This window comes from Herpailurus yagouaroundi, unplaced genomic scaffold (genome assembly GCF_014898765.1).
Source record: "Herpailurus yagouaroundi ecotype Mexico unplaced genomic scaffold, PumYag 100, whole genome shotgun sequence".
In the NCBI taxonomy this organism is placed as follows: Eukaryota; Metazoa; Chordata; class Mammalia; order Carnivora; family Felidae; genus Herpailurus; species Herpailurus yagouaroundi.
The window spans coordinates 5,234,838-5,259,153 of NW_024412391.1; the positions used below are offsets into that span (position 1 = coordinate 5,234,838).

General features: G+C 45.6%; 3 protein-coding genes and 1 pseudogene across 3 annotated transcripts; 3 read left to right on the plus strand and 1 right to left on the minus strand.

Moving 5' to 3' along the window:
• Positions 1-3,281: 3,281 nt before the first annotated feature.
• LOC121028056 (olfactory receptor 2F1-like) lies at positions 3,282-4,440 on the plus strand. The gene has a single exon (XM_040471609.1). It carries the CDS (start codon positions 3,451-3,453, stop codon positions 4,390-4,392), a length of 942 nt encoding a protein of 313 aa, XP_040327543.1. The 5' UTR covers positions 3,282-3,450; the 3' UTR covers positions 4,393-4,440.
• Positions 4,441-11,018: 6,578 nt separating this feature from the next.
• Positions 11,019-11,517, plus strand: LOC121028183 (olfactory receptor 2F1-like). Its single transcript, XM_040471718.1, has one exon. The coding sequence runs from the start codon at positions 11,019-11,021 to the stop codon at positions 11,502-11,504; it is 486 nt and encodes a 161-aa protein (XP_040327652.1). The 3' UTR covers positions 11,505-11,517.
• Positions 11,518-14,939: 3,422 nt separating this feature from the next.
• On the plus strand, positions 14,940-15,634 carry LOC121028970 (DNA-directed RNA polymerase III subunit RPC10-like; annotated as a pseudogene).
• A 1,920-nt stretch (positions 15,635-17,554) lies between these two features.
• On the minus strand, positions 17,555-21,248 carry TAS2R41 (taste 2 receptor member 41). The gene is given in 5 exon segments (XM_040473059.1): positions 17,555-18,684; positions 18,687-19,096; positions 19,099-19,227; positions 19,230-19,392; positions 21,117-21,248. Coding segments are annotated over 5 exon segments (1,128 nt in total). The 3' UTR covers positions 17,555-18,390.
• Positions 21,249-24,316: the final 3,068 nt, after the last annotated feature.

The following is a 24,316-nucleotide window of genomic DNA, read 5'->3' on the forward strand; positions in this document are numbered from 1 at the left end:
TACTGCAGATCTTTAGAGCTGGAGAAATCTTGGTGTCTACCTAATTTGCTCATTCTGCGGATGAAGAAACTATGGCTCAAAAAGGTAGTGGCTTACAGGGTACCTGGGTGGCTCAGTTGGTTAAGTGTCCGACTTTGGCTCAGGTCATGATCTTGCAGTTTGTGAGTTCGAGGCCTGCGTCAGGCTCTGTGACAGCTCAGAGCCTGGAGCCTGCTTTGGATTCTTTGTCTCCCCCTCTCTCTGCCCCTCCCATGCTCGAGCTCTGTCTTTCTCTGTCTCTCCATAATGAATAAGCATTAAAACAAATTTTTTTTCTAAAGGTAGTGGTTTATAAGGTTATTTAGATGGTTTATTGATACAGGTTGACACCCAAGAAGTCTCCAGCAAATGCACTGGTTGTTTCTTCGCTTCTACTTTATTATTTCTACATATCTGCCTGGTTACTTAGTCTGACTCTGTCTCCACTTACCTGACTTGGTAGCTTCCTTTGAAAACTCTAGTAAAAGTCATGATAATTCACCCTCTCTATCCTTCTGCCAGGCTGAGTTCTTAGAGAGGGGGCAGGGCTGTATTATACATCCTGTTACCCCAGCACCTGTCACTGGAACAGGCACTACTCAGTGCTCAGTAAATGTTCACTAAGTCAAGCAAAGTGGAATGAAATTCTCTAATCCCAAAAAGCTGAGAACAAGACCATCTATTAATAAAAAAAAAAAGTTTATCACCATGTAAAAATAGAATCAAAGGGGCACCTGGGTGGCTCAGTCAGTTAAGCATCTGACTTCAGCTCAGGTCATGATTTCACAGCTCATGGGTTTGACCCCCACGTCAAGGTTCTGTGCTGATGGCTCAGAGCCTGGAGCCTGATTTGGATTCTGTCTCTCCCTCTCTCTCTGCCACTCCCCCGCTTGCACTCCGTCTCTGCCTCTCTCTCTCTGTCTCTCAAAAATAAATAAATTTTTAATTTAAATAAATAAACAAATAAAAGCAGCATCAATATTTTATTGGAAGAAAAAAAGGTATTGAGCTCATCCGGCACATAGAGCATAGTACTACCCACTAGGTATAGACAAACCCTTGACCTTAATTTTTCACTTACTGAAGCAGGGTCTTCAGTAAGTTAAGTAATATTTAGGCAATAGGATTTATTACAATGGGGATTTATGTACATTTATATTCTGTTAACTTTCTGGCCTCTATAGCACATATTCATATTGTTTTTTGTCCTCGTATCACTTGGGCAGAATTTACTTTGGTGAAACGGACTTGCTGAGTGTAATAACAACAGCCAGTTATGTTTATTTAGTCCTTTACAAAGCGCATTCACGTTAATTTCTTCATTTGATCTTACTCAAGATATTGTGAAATAGGCATTATTATTTGTCCCACATTTCAAATGAAGAAACTGAGGCTCAGGGAGGTCAAGTAACTTGCCCAGGGCACACAGCAAGCTAATGGAAGAGGCAAACTAGAACTTGGATCCCTTGATTTCTCATTCAAAGCTTTTCACACTCACTACACAGTATTTCTCTACATGGCAAGAGAGCTGTCCTGGGCCTCCCATCTAAGATTCCTCAGGTGCCTCCCTTCCTAGTCCATTGCCTTCCACAACTTCCTTCCGACCCCTCACTCCCTGGCTCAGGGAGAGTTGAGATTGTGCAGTGTAGACTTAAATCTGGTTCCAGCATGGTTCCCAGGGAGATCTGATACCTGGACCGACCACCTTACTCCTGTTCCTTGGCTTCCTTGTCCATAAAATGAAATGGATGGAATCCATGATCTCTATGGTTCCTTCACTTCTTACATGCTTCATTTTCTTATATAGTAACAGGGTTCTTCCGAAGGGAATCTGGATCCATGGCAGTGACTCTGAAGGGGAGAATTCTGGATGCCTGGCAGCCTACAGATCATATATCAGAGCAGAGTTACCTCCTCTGCTGATACAAGGACCCAGCTTGGTGGGCAGCCACAGGCTCCCTGGGGTGGTGCTCAGAACCCAGCCACCATCCTCTGGCTCTACAACCAGGTCACCAACCCTGAGAATCTAAAGTCAGTTTCTATTTTTAGTTTCGACAGTGATGCCTTCCAGCCACTCTGGGACCAGGGCTGAAGGGAAGGCGAGGGAGGCCTGCTCCACCCTGGTTCCCTGCTCTCTCGCGGGCCACGGTCTCCAGCCAGAGGACATCTCAATTAGATTATGACTTTCAGCTCTATTATATTTGATTCTGTGGCTCCAAGCTGGTTTTCTTAACACTGATGTATTCCTTTTGTCCTCTGTTTAGTTGTCTTGTTTGATTGTCACGGATTTTACCAAGATCCAATTTCAAAGTTTCTTATTTGATTCTGTTGCACTGCTGATTTTCTAAACATAAATTCCTAACATTGAAAGGCATTATATACCGGAAGGTGGTTGAAAACATAGTACCCCATATACTCAATAAGTATTTTTAATAACTGAGTTAATTGATTTCTTAACTATTTTAAGAACAGGAAATACACCTTCAGATTACATTTAAATCTGTTTTTACACTGGGCCAGTCAGCACGTTGGAAGGGAGAAAATCCACCACAATCTTAGCTGAGAAAGGAGAATTCATTCCTCCCAAAAGATTCAGTGGATTTCAGTCAGTCTGTATCAGCAGTAATATGTATCATTGGTTTCCAAAGGCCTTCATTACATTATTTTGTTAATCATTTACTTGAACATCTAAATAAATGTCTGCAACTTACTATGTAAATTGCACATTATTGAGAAGACATAATCAGTGGTAATTTAATTACAGCCACAAATTTAATTTACCAACTAGTAACCTTGTTCTTCTTCAAAGCACTTAGCACAATTATAATTAATTTTTGTAATTATTAATTTAATCTTGGTGTCCCTGATTAAGTTATAAGAACCAAGAAAGCAGGATTCCTGCTTCAATCTTGCTCACAGACAGGTGTCTGGTGTCCAGCACAGGTCCTTGGCACACACAGAGGCTGTGGCTTAAAACCACATCCTGCTCTCCTCCGTATCTTCCACTTTCTTTCCTCCTTTTCCGATTTCCAAACTTTTCTTCCTTGGTTTTTCTTTTTCTTTTACATTCTTTTTTGTCTTTCCTTCTACCCTTTCTCCACCACTTTTTTTCCTTTATCTTTCCTTCTACAGTGACTGATTTCCTATGTAACTGTAACTGTGCTGGATTCTAGCCACAAAAGGATGATCAGAATAGGGACTTTAACCCTGAGAACCTCACAGTCTAGTTGAGAACCCAGGTGCCCCTTCCTCCTGCTCTTTCACTGCATTCTCCCTAAGCACCTAGGTTAAGGGAACAGGAGGGTAGGTGTCCCTACTGCGGCTCAAGTCCTGGCTCATGGCTTAATCCCTGACTCCTAAAGTCTGACCTTTACTTGCCCTCTCTGACTCTGCTCCTCTCCCAGCAGCCCAGCAGCCCAGCCCCCCTACTCCATGAGGAGGGACAACCTGACCTGGGAAAGTGAGTTTGTCTTCCTGGGGCTCTCCAGCAACAGGCAGACCCAGGCTGGACTCTTTGTCCTGTTTGCGGCCGCCTATCTGCTGACCCTGCTGGGCAACGGGCTCATCATCCTCCTGATCGGACTGGACGCGCGGCTGCACCTGCCCATGTACTTCTTCCTCTGCAACCTCTCAGTGGTGGACATCTGCTACACCTCTAGTGGGGTCCCCCAGATGCTGGTGCACTTCCTCCTGGAGAAGAAGACCATCTCCTTCACCCGATGTGGGACTCAGCTCTTCTTCTCACTGGCCCTGGGGGGTACCGAGTTCCTGCTGCTGGCCGCTATGGCCTATGACCGCTACGTGGCTGTCTGTGACCCCCTGCGCTACGTGGCAGTGATGAGCCCGAGGTGCTGCACAGGCCTGGCAGCTGTCTCTTGGCTTGTAGGCCTGGTGAATTCTACAGTGGAGACGGTGGTCACCATGCGTCTGCCTACCTGTGGGCACCACGTGCTGAACCATGTGGCCTGTGAGACGCTGGCACTCGTCCGCCTGGCCTGCGTGGACATCACCCTCAACCAGGTGGTCATACTGGCCTCCAGCGTGGTGGTGCTGCTGGTGCCATGCTGCCTCGTCTCACTGTCCTATACCTACATCGTGGCAGCCATCCTGCGGATCCGCTCCACTGGGGGACGCCGCAAGGCCTTCGGGACCTGTGCCTCCCACCTCACCGTGGTCTCCATGTCTTACGGGATGGCCCTGGTCACCTACATGCAGCCCCACTCCACAGCCTCAGCCGAGCAGGACAAGGTGGTGACGCTCTTTTATGCTGTGATGACCCCCATGTTGAATCCGCTCATCTACAGTCTACGGAACAACGAGATGAAAGCTGCTCTGAGTCGAGTTCTGATGAGGAGTTCTGAATCAAAACTTTAGCACGCAGCTTTGTCATAAGAGGCCTCACTCGGAAGCCCGTGGACCTTGGAGTGGGCATAGCGTATGCGTGTTTATAAGAGAGCAGGTAGGGAGACCCCAATCTGCACCACTATCTTTTGAGGAACTGGGAAATGGACTGTATCCCTGGACTCTATTTTTGGTCCCCGACTTCTTCTAAAAATCTGAATTACAATTTACAAATACACCCACTGGAAAACTAAATGGAAAAAAATAAATTAAAAAGATATACCAGCATATATGAATTAGAAAGGAAGATGAAATCAGAAGTCACAGCAGTGCACAAAACTTAGGCCAAAAAAGTATATTTCCTTCCTAAATCTACAACTACACGTCTAAGCTTTTCTGCAAACAGGATGGGAGGAGGGAGCTGTAATCTACAAAATTCACTGTGCCCAAAGGATCAAACGGGCTTTAGGCCAGAGGTACAAAGGTCACCCCTGTGACTCACACATGCCTGGGCCCAACCCAGCTCAGTAGGGTGGGGAATTCACAAGGGACTTGGGGCCAAAGTCATAGAAACTCTCCCCACAAACCCTGAAAAGCAGGACTAGATGGTGCGTGCGGCACATGAACACCCCTCGGCATGCCTCCACGCCCTTGGCCTTGCAGTGGTGGCAAATGGCTGGCCCTCAAGTCAAGCATTCGGGACCTCAAACATGTACTTTCTACACACTCAGGTCTAAGGATATACTCTTCCCAAAACAGAGCTGTATTCAGAATTCACGCTGGACTATCATGCCACACCCCATCAGAGGGGAGTTGAGCGAGCCACTCAGCAAGGAAAGAATCTGTTTCTAGTTTTGCCCCACTCTGGTGATACGCAATCAGTGACTGGGCTCTCAATATCCTAACCCAGAAAGTGAAACAGTGCTAGGTTTGTCCAGGAAAGTATTTAAAACAACACTTAAAAATTAAAATAAAGCATCTCTTACCTAAATATTACAGGTATCTGGTTGGTCTTACCCACAAACAACAACAAAAACCCATAAACTGAGAACAATGCAAACTTCTAATCAACCTGCTGAGAAAATGCCAAAAAGCTGCAGAGGAGGAGAATGGAGTACCTTTTTAAATTCTTAGTACAACTTTTTTTTTAATTGAGATAAAATTCACATAACACAGGATTCATGATTTGTACCATTTTAAAGTGTACAATTCAGTGGCATTTAGTATATTCACCACGTTGTTCAACCTTATGTCTATCCAGTTCCGAAACATTTTCATCACCCCAAAAGGGCACCTCAGACCCTTTAACAAGTCCCTCTCCATTCCTCCCTCCACCCAGGCCCTGGGAACCCCCGGTCTGCTTTCTGTCTTTATGGATTTGCCCACTCTAGACACTTAACAGAAATGGAATCATAACAATACGTGACCTTTTGTGCCTGCCTTCTTTCACGTAGCATAATGGTTTTGTAGCACAGAACACAGTGCTTCGTTTCTTTTTATGGCTGGATAATATTCCACCGTATGGAAACAAACACATTTTCTTCCCCACCCCCCCCCCCCCACCGCCTCCCCATTCATCAGGTAGTGGGTGTTTGGGTTATTTCTAACTAATAGTTAAAATAGTGCTGCTATATGTCCACATGCGCGTTTTTGTTTGAATTTTGCTTTTGATTCTTTGGAGCATATACCTTGGAATGGAACTGCTGGATCATATGGCAATTCTGTGTTTAACTTTTTTTTTAAGTTTGTTTGTTTGTTTGTTTGTTTGTTTGTTTTTGAGAGGGAATGAAGTAGAGACAGAGGGAGAGGATCGCAAGTAGCTCCCGGCTGTCAGCATCAAGCCCCAAGTGGGGCTCGAACTCACAAGCCGTGAGATCACGACCTGAGCCAAAATCAAGAGTTGGAAGCGCAACAGACTGAGCCACCCAGGCGCCCGTATGATTAATGTTTCTGAGGAACTGCTGAAGTGTTGGCCACCACAGCTGATCCATCATATGTTTCCACCAACAATGAAGGGGGGCTCCAACTTCTCCACATCCTCCCAACACTTAGTTTTGTTTCTTTGATTACAGTCGTCCCAGTGGGTAGGAAATGATGTCCCACTCTGGTTTTAACTTGGATGTCCCTGGTGACTAATGATGCTGAGCATCTTTCCATGTGCCTGTTGGCCATGTGTAGATCTTCGTTGGAGAAATGTCCAGCAAAAAATTTTTTTTATTTTTTATTTAAGACCCTCTCTGCTTCCTTCCCCTCCCTCAGCCCCTGCCCACCTCCTTCTCCCCTACCACGACCAGCCGCCTTCATCAGCCTTCCTCCTTCCCTGCTCCCATGCCCATGTGAGATATAAGGCACTCAGCCCCATCTCCAGTCAAAATGTTTTAACTCTCACTTTTAGATCCTCCTGTAACTATTAAGTTCTCTCCCCAAATAAACAAATTATCTTTTCCTTTCTCCACTGCCTCCATGGTTAGGTGTTTGCCTGCCCTTTGGCCAGTGCCTACATTTTGCACAGCAAAGAAACCTCAGGAGTTCTTTCTTTTTAAGTGAGAAAGAATAAATCACAAGCACTTGTAATTTAATATATTTTCCTTTATCTTCATCATGTATCTACGGAACATCTACCACTGAGCAGCAGGATATCCTAGCACACTTTCTAACATAGCCAGGCTATAAAATGATCACCAAGATCACTGAATGAGCAAGCTTTGTGTATGGAGGTTCTTTTTTATAAAACCAGTTAAAATTTGGAAGGGGTCAACCAAAAGCAATGATGTCCCTTCTTTACAGGTTGAGCTAGAATCCTTTATTAAAGTACAATATAGTTGGGGCGCCTGGGTGGCACAGTCGGTTAAGCGTCCGACTTCAGCCAGGTCACGATCTCGCGGTCCGTGAGTTCGAGCCCCGCGTCGGGCTCTGGGCTGATGGCTCAGAGCCTGGAGCCTGTTTCCAATTCTGTGTCTCCCTCTCTCTCTGCCCCTCCCCCGTTCATGCTCTGTCTCTCTCTATCCCAAAAATAAATAAACGTTGAAAAAAAAAATTAAAAAAAAAATAAAGTACAATATAGTAGGGACAATAATCTATTAAGACATCCTCTAATCCTAATAATGAAAACATACCTTCTGTATACAGAATAATACTTGTATTGTTTGTGGCAGGAGGGCAAACATCTAGTTTATCCAAAGAAGACACCAATTCACTAAATTGCAAGTTAGAAAAAGAAGGTAGTAGGTCCAAAATATTTTCCTACTTACCTTATTGTTTGACTTTTCGAATTTAAAAAACAAAAATGTGGCCCTTGTCTCTTTATTATTTTTTATTTTTTTTAATGTTTATTTTTGAGAGAGCATGAGTGGGCAAGGTGCAGAGAAGAGGTGGGGAACAGAAGATCTGAAGTGGAGGAAGATCTCTGCGCTGATAACAGAGAGCCCTACGGGGGGCTCAAACTCACAAACCAAGAGATCATGACCTGAGCCAAAGTCAGACGCTCAACTGACTGAGCCACCCATGTGCCCCTGGCCCTTGTCTCTTCCAAGAGAGACTCAGTGTATTTGAAGGGCACTTACTAATCAGGAGGAAAAACTGGTCCCACAAGAGACCCTTCTGAGTGGAGCTATTCTTGAGATGCTATTACAGAGTGAACTCTCTGAAAACATCAATAGGAAAGGTCTATACTGAGCTCACGGATGAGAGAATGAATTTTAAAACCACTCTTCACTATGATGTTCATTCAGCCAGCCGACCAACTCTATATGCCAGTCTCCATTAGAAATGAGAAAGGGGTGAGGTGCCTGGGGGGCCCAGTCGGTTGGGCATCCGACTTTGGCTCAGGTCATGATCTCATAGTTCGTGAGTTCAAGCCCCACGTCGGGAGCCTGCTTCGGATTCTGTGTCTCCCTCTCTCTCTGCTCCTCCCCCGCTCATGCTCTGTCTCTCCCTCTCTCTCCTTCAAAAACAAATTTTTTAAAAAAATTGAAAAAAAAAAGAACTGAGAAAGGGGTACGACAAGAAAACACCCTGTCTACCCTTCAAGCAGTTAGTTTGTTAGAAGTCATAAAAGGCAAGTAAGAAGTTCAGGCACAGTGGAGGCGCTCTTCCAATTCTACCTCCTGGCTGCAGAGAAAGTTGAGAGTCCTGGTGTGTGGGCTCCATACTCTGACTAAACTAGAGGGTGAATATTTTCCTCTTGGATGAAATGGAAGGAGGCCAGCTGGCCTAACGAACTGGGCCACCAGTCCGCCTGCCTCTCGAAACTGCTCTTCAGCCAGTTTCCCTATGTTACATCACGTCGTGGCAGCTTGAAGTCCCTAGGGAGCCGCATCCTAAAACATCACACCTTGCCTGACTGCCCTCCCCCATAAATCTCACCTGTCCCACACATCATTTTGCGGTGATGCTGCTCCCCACTAGCTGCTGTGATACACTGTGTGCTCCACATGATAACACAATATGATGTAGAGGGAAGAACATGGGAACATGGTCCTCCGATTCCACATCCAGTTCCAGCCCTGCTCCTGGCTTTGCTCACACAAACCCCTTCTGTTCCTGAGCCTCAGTGTCCTCATTTGTAAAACGACAAGGTTGAAATGATGATCCTGAAAGTTCCTTCCAGCTTTTCTGTCATTTCTGTGTTCTCTCTCGTTTTGCATTTTATTCCCTTCCATGGGGAGAGTTTTAGTTGCTGTTTGGGCACTCAGGAGCCGTGTCGGGTGAGTAACATTTGGCTGCTTACTGCACTGACTAAGGAAATAGGTTCTGTGGAAAACTGGGGCTCTATCCCAGGTGCAGGGCTCAGAAAACCAGCAGGGTGCCCTGCCAAAGCCAGTCTCTGTTCTTAGCATTTTCCACAGTGACACCTTCTGGCCACAGAAGGACTGAAAGAACGAAAGGAGTAGGTTCCAACCAGGTAGGAGAGACAGAGGGTGGTGTCCACCTGCTTTGCCCTTTTCACCCCCATCCACCCATGAGCTCTATCTTCAAGCCTTGTTAGAAAAACTTGGGTTGAATTGTTTTCATTTCCATTTCATTGCATTCTATGACCCATCTTTCGTATCTGTGACACAGATCCTTTTCAGTTAGATAATGCTCTGAAATTTATGAGGGCTTTCCCACACATTATCTCATTGTACTACCTAATATCTCATTGGATATTTACTACTACTTCCCTGGGTCTAAAATATTCTGAAACATCGTTTGGGGACAAGACCTAAGGAAGTAAGACTAAGGGAAGACCCAACACACAAAAAGGCAAGCTATCAAGGATCACGTTTTCACTGATTCAGTGGAATTTGAGGCAAATTATTTATACTCTCTTGGCCTCAACTTTTTCAAAGAATGAGAAGCTCAGCCCAAAAGTTCCTTCCTCCTCAAAAACCCTTCTAGGTTTATCTCAAAACATATTCCTCTCCCCAGAAGAACATGTATTGAGTCTTCAAAAATAAGATTAAAAGGTCCCAACTAAAGCAGTGGTTCTCAAATTTAGCTCCACATTTTGTTTGTTTGAGAAACGTGAAAAGGTACGGACATACTAATATCTGGAGATTGTGACTTAATTGCTTTGGAGTACGGCATGGGCTTTTGGAGTCTTCCGAGTGTGCCAGGGGATCTCGATGTGTGGCCACCGTGAGTCCTGTGGGATTTTCACAGTCAAACCCTAGAGCCTGGAGTTTCCCTTCCTTCTCAAGCTTCCCCAGTGGGCACTCAAATGGGCTTTTCCAGCAGCGGACTCTTCTCCATGTCCCCGTGGTCTCTCCTCACCCCTGTGCTACCTAATAGCACTATCTCCTCCTGCCATGTTGCACAGACACGTAATGTAGACATGACAATGGAGCTAGAGGGACTTGCTATTAACAAACAGAGAAATAAAGGCGATAAAATTGCTTAGTACATTTCATTTGTACTAAGGGAGAAAATAGCATCTTTACCCTTTGATAGAAGCTAAAGACCAGCAAAGTAAACAGGGAGGTGTTCCAAGGGCACACCTGTCTCTGCTGTCACAGAAGGATTTACACATAACAAAGTTCAAAGGGTTTCAGAGGCACTCCCTTACTGACTTCATCTGTGGGCTCCATCAGGTTCCCAACGCTCTGGTTGCAAGTGAGTGATATATACATTCATCTTTTATAAACCACTTACTTTAACATTCAAATAAATGCCAGCATTTCACCAAGGAAATAGCATCATCTCAAGAAGTTGGGACATAATTACAGTGAGCATAATGTTGTACAATGAGGTCCTGATCTTATCAACCTAGGAATAAGCCTGATTAATCAGTACACTGAGAAGCAAGTGAGTGATGTTCTCTGTCACTGACCCAGCCTGGCTTATGGGAGAAACAGGAAGAACCACGAGCTCCAGCGTGAGGAGTAATGACAAGGAGGAAGTCCAGAGCACACGTCCTACATCTTAGGATCAGAGAATTATCCTCAAGGCCACTACTTTCAACTTTTTCTTATTTGTGTACTCATACTGTGAAACATTTTTTAGGAATCTTTGCATGAAAAGAAAAATCATAAAAGATCCATGATTTGAAGAAGTTCAGAGTCTAATGGGGAAAACGTACAAGTTCTTGCAGTCCCACAGAAAGCCCTTTGTTGCAAATTCTCATTGATTCTGGCTTCTCTAAGCCACCTCCTCTCCCAGCAGCCTGGCCCCCCTGCTCCATGAGGAGGGACAACCTGACCTGGGAAAGTGAGTTTGTCCTCCTGGGGCTCTCCAGTGACAGGCAGACCCAGGCTGGACTCTTTGTCCTGTTTGCGGCCGCCTATCTGCTGACCCTGCTGAGCAACGGGCTCATCATCCTCCTGATCGGGCTGGACGCGCGGCTGCACCTGCCCATGTACTTCTTCCTCTGCAACCTCTCAGTGGTGGACATCTGCTACACCTCTAGTGGGGTCCCCCAGATGCTGGTGCACTTCCTCCTGGAGAAGACCATCTCCTTCACCCGATGTGGGACTCAGCTTTTCTTCTCACTGGCCCTGGGAGGTACCGAGTTCCTGCTGCTGGCTGCTATGGCCTATGGCCACTACGTGGCTGTCTGTGCCCCCCTGTGCTCCGTAGCAGTGGTCTCTTGGCTTATAGGCCTAGTGAGTTCCATGGTGGAGACAGTGGTCATGATGTACCTGCCCACCCGTGGGTACATGTGCTGACCACGTGGCCCATGTGGACATCATACATAGCAGGCTGTAAGGGTGGGCTTTAGCACAGTAGTGCTGCTGACGCCCAGAGATGAATGCTGGGTAGGAACTCGGTTGTGTTACAGACAGATACAGATGAACTCAAAAGTGGAAAGAGAAGGCTGTCTTCTAAGGACAGCAAAGCTTGTACTAAGGGATAAAGCATTTGTGCAACTGTGTGTGTGTGTGTGTGTGTGTGTGTGTGTAAAATGTACTCTTTGTTTTTGAAGGTATATATAAGCAGTGACTTAAGTTCTGAAATCTTTGTAGCTCTGGCTGTTCTCAACAAGATTCAAAAGCAGTTTACACCCATCAGAAATGTTACACATCCACTGACTGTGTGAACATGAGCATATAATGCCCAAGGCCACTTTCACCACTGGCCTAAATGTCAACTTTGCCATCTGCAGTCAATCACCAAACACCACTTTTATTTTTTATTTATTTATTTATTTTTAATGTTTATCTTTATTTTTGAGACAGAGACAAGAGCATGAGCAGGGGAGAGGCAGAGAGAGAGGGAGACACAGAATCGGAAGCAGGCTCCAGGCTCTGAGCTGTCAGCACAGAGCCCGACACGGGGCTCAAACTCAAACCGTGAGATCATGACCTGAGCTGAAGTAGTACACTCAACTGACTGAGCCACCCAGGCACCCCACCAAACACCACTCTTAATGAACACCTCCTCCGTGCCCAGCCTGAAGCCCTTCCTCACAACACTTATCATCCCAACCTCCTCCTCTCAAGAGCAGAGAGCATCATGGGCCTGGGACACGATGCAGGTCTCAGAAAGAAATATCAATAGGCGAATAGATTTGTGTGCCATACGCCGTGCCAGGTGCTGCAAGAGACACACGAAGTCAACGGAGAGCCTTCCTCCCAACCGGGAGACTATTTGAAAAGATAAGAGATACGTGCCAAAAGAGAAAAAAAGAAATCACAACGTAATCCAACAATGCAAAAAACACAACTAAGGAGATATTTGCTTAATTACCAAATACAAGATGCAGGTTCAAAAAACCCATGGAATTCATGAAATTACCCCATGAAGGGGGAAAAAATCTGGGTAGTTTGCAAAGGGATTGAAGTGGAAGAAAAAATTAAATGGGGCTTTAGGAAATGGTTGAATTTGGACAGTTGAGGGAGTCGAAAGATAGGTTCATTTTTGGTGAGTGGAGGAACCATAGAAACCAAGTGAAGAGGTAGAAAAAACTGAGGTCTGTCTGGGAAAGAGTGAGCAAACCAGTTTGGTTAGAGCAAAGACTTCATTCTGAGGAGTAATGAGGCGGAAGTGAGGCTGGAAAGAGGGTTTGGTAGGGCTTTGAAAACAAGGCCAAGGAACGTGCTTTAGAGGCTGTGAAAAGATAGCAGAGTTTCTAATATGGGACATTGACACATGTGATACGTATTCCAGAAGCTGTCCTCTTCCTCTGCACAGGACTGTTAGTCCTGAGACAAAACAAATAGCACAAACTTTGTCTTCTTTTTGTCTGACAAAGTCTCTATTTAGCGCTTAACTAGAGGCAGTAAGTGAAACAATTTTTTGTAATTCAACTTCCTCTCATTTGGGCAGACTTCGCAGACCAGGTAGATAAGGCAGATTTCAAAGACCAAAGAATTGGGAAGAATATAGACCAGAAGTTTTTTAAAGCACAAGGGAATGTTAAAAGTGAATACATCTTGAGGTTGAGACTTGAACAAAGGGTGTAACTGTAAAGTGCCTTCTGCTTTCCTTTTTTTTAAATTTTTTTTTAATGTTTATTTATTTTTGACAGAGAGAGAGAGAGAGACAGAGCATGAGCGGGGGAGGGGCAGAGAGAGAGGGAGACACAGAATCTGAAGCAGGCTCCAGGCTCTGAGCTGTCAGCACAGAGCCCGACACGGGGCTCGAACTCAAGAACCGCAAGATCACGACCTGAGCCGAAGTCGGCCGCTCAACTGACTGAGCCATCCAGGCACCCTCTTTTATTTTTTTTTAATAAAAAGATAACCATGCCATCTGAGTAACACTCTGAAGACTGAGCAAAAATAAGCAGACCTTACTTGGTGTTTCTGCAAGCGTCACCTCTGATAACAACCCTGCTTTTCTGATTTCAGGCCATGTCTCAAGAGGCAACCCTCTGGTTAGACAGGTCCCATCCTGGTTAAGGAGGGATCTGGAGTTTGCTTTTCTAACACTGACTCACAAAACAGGTATGAGCCTCACCAAAGGCACTAGCCTGGCAAAGCCTTGATACTTTATCTTTTTTCATGGAGAACAAATCAATGCATGAAGTCTAAGAGAGCAAAACCCAGTTCCAAGGTGGTAACTCTATTAGTAGAGTATTTCTAGAGTCACTCAGAGTCAAAGGAGGAAGTAAATGGGCATGAGGGAACATTGTTCTGTGGCCATTCTGAGCAGACCTGGGAATTTACATGATAGAGGATCCCTATGGCAAGACCTCCCTGCTTTGCCAGGACAGCACTAAACTAATCTCTTCCATCCAAAACAAAAACCCTCCCTGTACAAAGAGTACAGCACTCTTTGCTTCACACAATCACAAGACCAGGAATACCACAAGAGAGCAGAATCCTTAGCCTGGAACTCACGGACAGGTTTCCGGGTCTACAGGCACCTGGAACTGTGTGTTCAAATGACATCTCATCCACAGTGTTATCACCTCCTGAGGGATGTGTAATGATGTGCTCGTTTATATGAACAGACACCTGGCCCTTGACTCCCCACAAGATCGTAAACACCATGGGGACAGAAATGACATCTACAAGGCTCACTACTTTATCTTCAGCACAGAGAGCTGCCTACAGGTAGGCACTCCAAAAATATCTGCCAATCGAATACATTCGCAAACAGTCTGCAGCCCCCCAAAAGGTTAACACATCCTGACATATATTTTTTGGCATTGTGTTTTTAAATTTTACAAAATTTCTTTCATAAAATCTTTAGTAGTGAGCTGTGATATTTGCCACTGGTTGATAAGATGGGTTTTAGCTAAGCTTTGTTAATACCACAGAACTGGATTGTCCTTTAGGAAGCACTACCTACCGGAAGAGGGCTGTGGAAGGCCTAGCACATGGTCCAAGGTCCGGCAATCAATCTGATTTCTCATTGATTCAATCTGGCCTCCAGTACATTTTCTTAGTCTTTTCGTTTCTTTCCTCAATAGAACAGCTCAATATAGCAACATGACAGCACATAATATAAAGTTTAAAGATAACAGCTAATATTTAGTAACTCTTACTATTCCCTTTATGGTTTTCTTCTTTCCCCTTTACGTCTTCAAAGAAAAAACAAAATAGTTCTTTTTTTTTTTTTTTTTTTTTTGCCTCCCTTAGCTGATGTCAAAAGCTACTTAAGTACTAAGGGAAATAAGTCAGTCAGAGAGAGACAAATAACATGAATACGCTCATATGGGGAATTTAAGAAACAAAACAGTGGGCTTGAGACGGGCTCAGTGTCAGTACCCAGAGGCCGCACGGGCCGCAGACGCCCTGCACGGCAGTCGGCCACCAGGCTGCTTCTGCCCCAGCCGCGGCAATGGACCCATCATGCAGGAGGACAGCACCGCTACCAGTTCGCCTGCGACACCTGCCCCTACACGCACATCACCCGCAAGGTAAAAAATTGGAGGAATCCAAAGCTGAAATCAGTGGAGGACAGGCGTGTGGAGCAGCTGTCTGGGAGAATGTTGACTCTCCTGCAGAGTCACATCCTAACTGCGAACACCCGTGTGCCTATTTCGTGCAGCTTCAGACCCACTCTGCAGACGAGCTGGTGACCACCTTCTACAAATGCTCTGATGCTCGGTGTGGACACTGCCGGAGGAACGAGGGCCAGGCTGGCCCAGCCGTGTCAGTGTCTGCTTACCTTCTCCCTCAGGGTGGATTCCCAGCCAGGAGCGTGAACTGTGTGTCCTGAGAGTCTCTGTCAGTGTGGCAGAAAGCTAACCCAGGATGTCAGCAGATATAGCCCATCTGCCCATCAGCAGATGAGCTCATTTCAATCCAGGGAGATTTGGCAGGGAGGGGGTACCCATAACCAAGTACAGTCTGTAATGTCCTGCTCATTTATCTTTTAAATGTATGGGGTGATGACACTCTCTCACCATCAGCCCTCTTTTTTTTTTTTTAAGTTTATTTATTTATTTTGAGAGAGAGAAAGTGCACATATATGCATGAGCAGGGGATGGACAGAGAGAAAGGGAGGGAGGGAGAGAGGGAGGGGGGGAGAGAGAGAGGGAGAGAGAGAGAGACAGAGGGAGAGGGAGAAGGAGAGGGAGAGGGAGAGGGAGAGGGAGAGGGAGAGGGAGAGAGGGAGGGAATCCCAAGCAGGCTCCACACTGTCTGCCAACACAGAGCCGAGGCAGGGCTCGAACTCACAAACTGTGAGACCGTGACCTAAGCTGAAAATAAGAGTCGGATGCTTAACGACCTGAACCACCCAGGCGCCCTCCATCAGCCCTCTTAAACATGTACCCTGTTTGCACAGCTAAAAAAAGTAAAATTTTGTAATTAAAAAAAAGAAACAACAAATGAACAAAGGAGTAAAAAGAGAAAGAAACAAACCAACAAACAGACTCTTAATTACAGAAAACAAACTGATAGTTACCAGAGGGAAGGTGGGGGGTAGGGGAGGTGAAGTGGGTGATGGGGACTAAGGAGGGCACTTATTGCGATGATCACCGGGTGATGTATGGAAGATAGAACGCTATATTGTACACATGAAGCTAATATTACACTGTGTGTTAACTAGCTGGAATTTAAATAAAAACTTAACCAAAAAAAGCTACTTAACTGAACTATTCTCAGAGTCACACCCCCTAGTGAGCCTCTGGTGGCCTCCTTCAGCATCAGAGGCCCTTCTCAGTGATTTCTTAGCCACCACAGACAGTTTTTCTTTAGCGCACTCACACTTACCATGTTGGCCTAATTTAGCAGTTAAAAAAAAATTTAAAGAATGAGAAAAAAACAAAACGAGGAGTCAAAGAAAGAAACAGAAACGCTGGTCTTTCCTGGTGGCTAGAAACATCCTTGCCATACTCAGGTTTCTCTACTCTTTTTGTGCTGATGCAGATACAGAGTATAATTTTTTAAATAATATTAACTATGCAACACTAGAATTACTCTTAACAAGTTACGATCAATACTAATGTGTCATGCACATATACTGCCTACATCAATCTTCGCAATTACTCTGAGACAGCTGCTATCACCTCGGTGAATATGTCAGGAAACTAAGGCATAAAGGGTTAATTACACCTAAAAGAATTCACATCACATTGTGTAAGACGTATATGTTAAAAAATTAAAACACTACTGAAAGTAATCAAAGAAATCTTGAATAGTTTTTTATTTTGTTTTGTTTTGGGTGGGGGGAAGAGCGTGTGGGGAGGGACACAGAGAGAGGGAGGGAGAGAATCTTAAGTAGGCTCCACACCAAACTCAGAGCCCAATTCAGGGCCCAACACGGGGCTCCATCTCACAATCGTGAGATCATGACCTGATGTCAGATCAAGAGTCAGACACTTAACCGACTGAATAAATCTTGAATAATCTTGAATAAATGGAAAAGCATACCATATTCTTGAATAGAAGACTCGACATCATGGATATGTATTTCTCCTCATGTTGAATTATACAGTTAATAGTATGCAACATAATTTTCTTAAAAAGGAATTGTTTGGGACTAGACACTACTACAGCCAAGAAAGTTAGAAAAGATTCATGAGGAAAGACTAGTTCACCAGTCATTCAAATATCATAAACCTAAAATAGTCAAAATGCTGTGGTACTGGCACATGATTATACCAAAGTAGCACAGTAGCAAAACAGAACAGAAAGGAAGTACCCCAATATATATAGGAATTTAGTCACGATAAAAGGTAGCATTTTAAATCAGTGGAGATTAGATTGGGAGTCTCTCTCGTGCTCTCTCTCTGCCCATCCCCTGCTTGCGCACACATGCTCTCTCTCTCTTAAAAAAAAAAAAAAAAAAAATTAAGAGGTTAAATGGTTTTGGGATGCAAACTAAGTGAAACTCTTGAGTCTTTGTTTTTCAGAACTAGAAGTACATGTTTATTCAAATTACATGTGACTTTGTGACTTTTGCTTAAGGAAGAAAAAAAAGTTCCAGAGACAATTTGAAGACAGAGAAAATCACAATGTGTGATTCTTAAGAAGAATAAACATGGAAAAAGTCTGGCTGCCACTGAGACTTTAGAGGGGGGAAAACTGAAAGCAGAACAGTGGAAATAATAATAAGAAAAGAGATGAGTTTGTGCAAAGAAACTTTCCAGGAGTCTTCATAAAATTAAAACCAAATTATCCAAGTGTGCTGAAAGAAAAAGAATCCGCACAGAAGGGAGGGCTATGCGCCATCACAACCCAGACCACTGTCGGCCCCAACTACTGTCCTCCAGGGCTCCCATGGTAACCAACACATTATCCTCAAGAGACCTGCTTCTTCCCCATCCACATCCCAGTTCAGCCACAGACACATTTTCTCTTCATCCCCTGGGAGGCTGTTGAGATCACATGTACTGTTAATCAGGACTCTTTAACTGGAAGCTGCCACAGAACAGAGGGGACACGAAATAGAGAACAGACAAAATTTTATATTCTGAACTTCTGGACAATACTGGCTCTCTGGGACCTGTGGGCCCCCATTTGACAGTGTCTCAAGGAAGGAATCTCGCTCAGAGAATCCCCAGAGTTGACTCCCCTCTTCTCCTTCCCAAAGGAGGAAGCCCAGAGTAGAATCCAGTAGGTACCTGCCTCGGAAGCTATCTCCGTGTTATTGGGCACAGGTTCCGTCACCCTCCCTGAGTCTCTTCCGGTGGTCTCGGTAAGGAGACCGTGCCACCTAGGCCACCCAGAAGCCCCTGGCCAGCAGCAGTAGCTGTCTGTACACCCCTCGAAGCCTGAGGTTGCTGGAGATGAGGAAAAACAGATGGACAGACATGCACAGGTAGATTAAAATCTGCCACGGCCAGTACCAGTCGCTCTCTGAGAAGAAACCTGCAGCATCGATGACCAGGGATGCGAGGGACAGAGCATCAGGAATGAGGAAGGAGACAAGCGACTTCAGAGCTCTGGTGTGAGCCTGGGCACTGGGGTCCTGTGGCCTGTGGGCGCTGAGCCGCATCCTCCCGGTGTGTGCCTCCTCAGAGAATTAATCAACAGCGCAACTGAGACCAGAAAAACAGAGCAAGGAACTAACCAGGTGATCAGCTTCAGGGGCAAGAAGTAGTGAACTTCCAGTGTCCTGCTCCACTGTCTGAAGGTCATGTTCCCAGGAAACTTTCTAATTAAGAATCCTTCACACACAGCACGGTTTCCCCAAAAGAAGAGCAGAGTGACGATGAAGGAGATCAGGAGAGGAGCCATGAGGAGCCAGGGCACTGACCCTGGGAACCTCCACTTGAGCCAGAGGAAGGTGGGGTGGGTGAAGTTAGTGATCTTCATGCAGAAGAGGACACTGTGCCAGGAGCTGAACCAGAAGGTGGCTGAGTTCAGGAAGTCCCAATGGAGACCAAAGAACTGCTGTGCAGGACCTCTGCTGTACTCGGCCAGTAGAAGCTGTTCACCCTTCCAACCCACTGCAGGCAGAAGCGGGAGGCGCCCAAGCTCAGGAGGATCATGCCAGAGGGAGGCAGCCTCCCCCGCCGCAGCCTTTCCCTGCCCAGCACCAGCACAACGAGCCGTTGGCCAGGATTCCCAGAAGGCACAGCAGGATGAAGAGCAGCATGAAGAAGGCTGAGAGCCCTGGCCGCGTTTCGGCCGCTCGGGTCACCACCCCTGTGCCTTGCGCCTTGGTCCCTGGCCTCCTCCCTACCCCCGCACACAGTCCCTCTCTAGAGCTTTCCTGGGGACGTGAGAAGAGTGCTCAGGCTCTGCATCTGAGTCAGAGTTCGCTCACAAGGCGGATACTGGGGCTGCAGGGGAAAGGTGAGCTCAGCTCAGCGAGGATGCAAATTTCCCGTGGGCTCAGTTACCACGAGGCCTACCCGCTGCCCCTGAGTTGCCTTGTCTGGTTTTGCCTGCATGCTACCGTCGTTAGCATCAATGTAGAGAGTTTTTCAGTGTCTCTGTAGCTGAGTTCTATCCTTCTTATTTCTCCCTCAGGAGAATATACACACCTCTCCCCATCAGATCATTCTTAAGACATGAAGCGTACAGGCAACAAGTACAGGAGACATTTAATATGGCCAAGACCTGGGCAAAACAGTGATGATAGAGAAGTCTGTCTCCAGCCAAGCTTCCCTGTCACACATCGACCCTCAAATATGAGCAGTCATCCCCTTCAAGGTCAGAATCTTTGGTCCACCTTTTTACCAAACCTCTTCTTAAATCCTTCATGGACCCTGAGATATGAATGACTGATAATGGTTTAAACCAGTTTTATGTTCCAGTGAGAGAATTCATTTCCTTGCGGTTGTGGAACTAAGGGCACCTGCCTCTTGCTGGGTCTCAGTTGAAGGCTCCCTCGGATCCTGGTGGCCACTGGCTGTTTTTGCCAAGCAGGATGTTTCAACATGGCACCTTACTCCATCAAGCCAGCAAAGAGAGTCTCTAGAGGGAGCTGGCTAGCAGGATGGAGTCTTAAACAGTGTAGTACAATCACAGGAGGACATCCTATCACTTTTGCCATATTCTGTCACCTAGAAGCAAGTCACAGTCTGCAGGGGCGCTCAAATGGTGTGGGTTACAAAAAGGTACAGATACCAAAGTTGGGGAACCATCTTAGAGCCTATCTGCCACAATGAGACACCACAGCTTACAAGGCATGTGTGCTGTCCTGTCTTCCAACACCAACATTAAAAAGAGATCCCTATGAGACCACATTAAAAAGCAAAAGTATTTTCTGGGGGGCTCCTGGGGGGCTCAGTCAGTTAGGCATCCAACTCTTGACTTCAGCCCAGGTCATGATCTCATGGTTTGTGAGACTGAGCCCCGCATCGGGCTCTGCGCTGACAGTGTGGAGCCTGCTTGGGATCCTCCCTCTCCCTCTCTCTCTGCCCCATCCTCCACTCACACTGTCTCAGCTTGGTCCATAGTCAAATGTTTCCCATTTAGTAGTTCAAATCTGTCCTTTCTCCACATTTGTTTGAAAAACTCAAGAGTATGTTTTTATGTAAGTGTGTCCTTTTGGATTGTGACTTTGTATGAATCAACTAAGAAAAACAGTCATACAAATAATGTGAAAGTTGTCACTACCACAGCATAAATGTATAATTATACTAAAAGGAATAATCCACAACAGAGAGAGAGATCTCACTGAAGGTAGGTGAACATGCATTTTTTCTATTCTCAGATCCACGTCACTCATACAGTTTTGACTCATTCACTCAACAAATACTTACTGAGCACTTACACACACAGGGCTCCTATTCTTGTCACCGGGAATAGAGAAGCGAACGTAAGAGGTGGGATTCCTGCTTCTGTGGAACTTACAGTCTGATGGAAGGTAACTGACAATAAGCACGTGCACGAACACGACACTTTCACATTGTAATCAGTGCCCTGAAGAAAACAGGAGAGGAAGACTGCTGGAGCATAGCTGGAGAGGGAGAAGCTGCTCCTTCACACCCACGGGATGAGGAAGGCATTCTCAGGGCACACGTAGGCTGAGGGGCCCGAGCGAGTAGAGTCTTTGCCACGTACAGCTGGCTGAACTCGTAATATTATCGAATCATCACTTTGTTCATTCTCTCCCACCATCTCTTCTAATTTTACCCAGTGAGAGGACCTTCTCCTGCCAGAGAAAAAGAATTCCCAGAGGCCACGTGACTATTCACTCTCATCAACTAAGTTGTCCCGAGATCACTTCAAGTCACAAAACCAACTCAGACCAGAATGGGGCATTTCTGTCCAATATATAAAAACTACATAACAAGATGGCATTGGCTAATGCAGATGGAGAATGCAAAAGGGGCGGGAAAGGTCTTGCTTGGACTAGAACCAAAGCCTTGTGCCTTCCGGGCCTGGCACGTGTTAAATGCTGATGCTCCTTCCTGGGGAACTTCAGAGCTCTGGAGGCTCCCCACTGGGCTCTCTCCCACAATTCCCTTTGATGGGGAGAAAGCATCTTTATTTTGGGTGATCCCTTGGGACTCCTTCCTCAGCTCCTAGACATTTTCCCCAAAATTATTGCTGCTGGCATTTCCTCACCCCACTAGACAGCCCTATTGGTCAAACCTCAAGACACCTGCACACATATGCTCTCTCCCTTGGGGTCCAAAACTGGTACCCTAGCTCTGCCCCCACACTCCAAATGTGGCCACATTCTCCTGACTCTGCCCCAAAAGTTAGCTAGTCTGTTTGTCTCTCATTATCTTAACTACCCCCAGCAGGAACAAGACTATACTTAGCCCACTATCCCTCCCGACTGAAGCAGTAACACGGCAAGATTTGAGAGTGGCCCCACAGAAGCTCTGGAGCACCACCAGGTTTGAGGTTAAGTCCTCCTCAGTGAAGGATGGAGTGCATTTCATCACATAGCTTTTCCAAGTATTTATTTCTCACAAAATCCTCTCTCTTCTGCTCTCTAACCTTTTCATTTTATCAAAGGGTTTCAGGAGGTACAGGACAGGTTTATGCCCCGTGCCTGTGAAAACCTGAATAGTGTGAACTAGCAGCTCACTTTGAAATCTCCTATCATTAAATCTTTGCACTTGGTAAAAATGTCAACCTCTGTTTAAAAGGCAAGATCAAGAAAGTCATGTTGGTCATGGTAAGAACTTGGGATGTCATCCTCACTAACAGAAAGCCATTAGAGAGTTTTAAACAAGGGAGTAGCATGACCTAATCTGTTTTTAAACAGATCCTGTGGATCAGGACTTGGAGAATGGAAGTGGGGAGGGGCAAGGGTACAGAAGAGCAGTCAGAGGCTACTGCATTAGACCGCGCACAAGCAGGCGCTAGCTTCCTCTCAGCTGGGAGCACTGGAAGTGGTGAGCAGGGATGAGATGCTGGCATCTTTTGAAGGCAGATTCAGTAGGATTTTCCTGATGGTGGGAGTGAGAGAAAAAAAGGAATCAAGGATGGATCCCAAATTTTTACTTCGGTCACTGGAGAATTTACGGAGCTGTCTACAGAGAGGAGTTAGACGGAGAGGGATATGCTTCTGGGAGGAAGTCTGTTCTGGCCATGTGAAGTCTGAGACACCTGTTAGATCTCTAAAATGAGACATGAAGGGGACAATTAAAATATAAGTCTGGATCTCAGAATGGCTGGAGTAACAGGTTTGGGAGCCATCAACACTCGGTATTTAGAGCCATTACATTAGATGAGATCACGTGGGAAAAGAGTGTGAACGGAGACTGGTAAGGGGCTGGAGGCGAACCCTGCACCTTCAGCCTTGAGGGGTTGGAAGTCAAAGGATCCGGCTGAGGAGACTTGGCTGAGACTGATACCCAGGAGGGATTCCGTTCTCTGAGCTCATGCTCAGGTACAGGAGGAGGAGAAAGACAACGGGGAGGAGGGCGACACAGAAATGAAAACTGTGCTGAAGAGACTCTGAAGAGACTCGAGCGCTGCAGGGGGATCTGGACCCAGGGGCTACAAGCCGCGTGCTCTGGGGAGGTGCCCTGAGGCAGATACTGTCAGTGGCTCTCACTCTGACAGGCCCTCTGGTCGGGACCCAAGCCCAGCCCAGCAGTGTTGAAACCGCGCTTTACCACCTGACAGCCTCAGGAGAGCAGTTCTATTTATCATTCATCCATTCAGCAGGTACCGTCCATCAGACACTAGGCCAGCCAGGTAGGCACAAAGATAAAGATAGTCTTTGAGGGAGAAAAGATAAGTAGACATATGACAATTCCATATAGTAAGTGATAAAATAATATTTACTCAGTGCTGCTATGCATCCCCATGCACTTCCAAGCGCTTTACAAATGTTAATTTTTGATACTCATAAAAACTCAATGAGTATCAAAAAAGGTGCTGGAACACTAGATATCTACATACAAAACACTGATACTGGACACCATCCACAAAAATCAACTCAAAGTGGATCCCAGAACCAAACATAAGAGCTAAAAGTACAAAACTCTTAGAGGAAAACATAGGAGTAAATCTTCATGATCTTGGGTTAGACAAAGCCTTCTTAGGACAACAAAAGCATGAGTGACTAGGGGCTCCTGGGTGGCTCGGTCAGTTAAGCATCGACTTCAGCTCAGGTCATGATCTTGAGGTTCATGAGTTCAAGCCCCACATCAGGCTCTGTGCTGACAGCTCAGAGCCTGGAGCCTGCTTTGGATTCTCTGTCTCCCTCTCCCTACCCTTCCCCCCACCCCCCATGCTCTGTCTCTCTCTCTCAAAAATAAACATTAAAAAAAAAGTTTTTTAACAAAAAAAAAAAAGCACAAGTGACTAAAGAAACAATTGATATACTGGATTAAATCAAAGATTACAAACTGTTGTGCTTCCAAGGATACCATCAACAAAGTGAAAAAACAACTACAGAATGGGCGAAAATACCTCCAAATCATATACCTGATGAAAACTTGCACCCAGAATATATAAAGAACACTTATAACTCAGCAATAAAAGGACATAATCCAATTTAAAATGGGCAAAGGATTTGAACAGACATTTCTCCAAAGATGACAGACAAATGGCCAACAAGCACACAAAAAGATGTTCCACATTATTAGTTACTATAAAAATTCAAACTAGGAGGCACCCGGGTGGCTCAGTCAGTTGAGCATCTGACTTCAGCTCAGGCCATGATCTCATAGTTCATGGATTCAAGCCCCACATCAGACTTGCAGCTGTCAGCACAGAGC

Coding starts and splice junctions, on each gene's coding strand:
- LOC121028183 (XM_040471718.1), top strand. CDS start 11,019: ATGAGGAGGGACAACCTGACCTGGGAAAGTGAGTTTGTCCTCCTGGGG.
- LOC121028056 (XM_040471609.1), top strand. CDS start 3,451: ATGAGGAGGGACAACCTGACCTGGGAAAGTGAGTTTGTCTTCCTGGGG.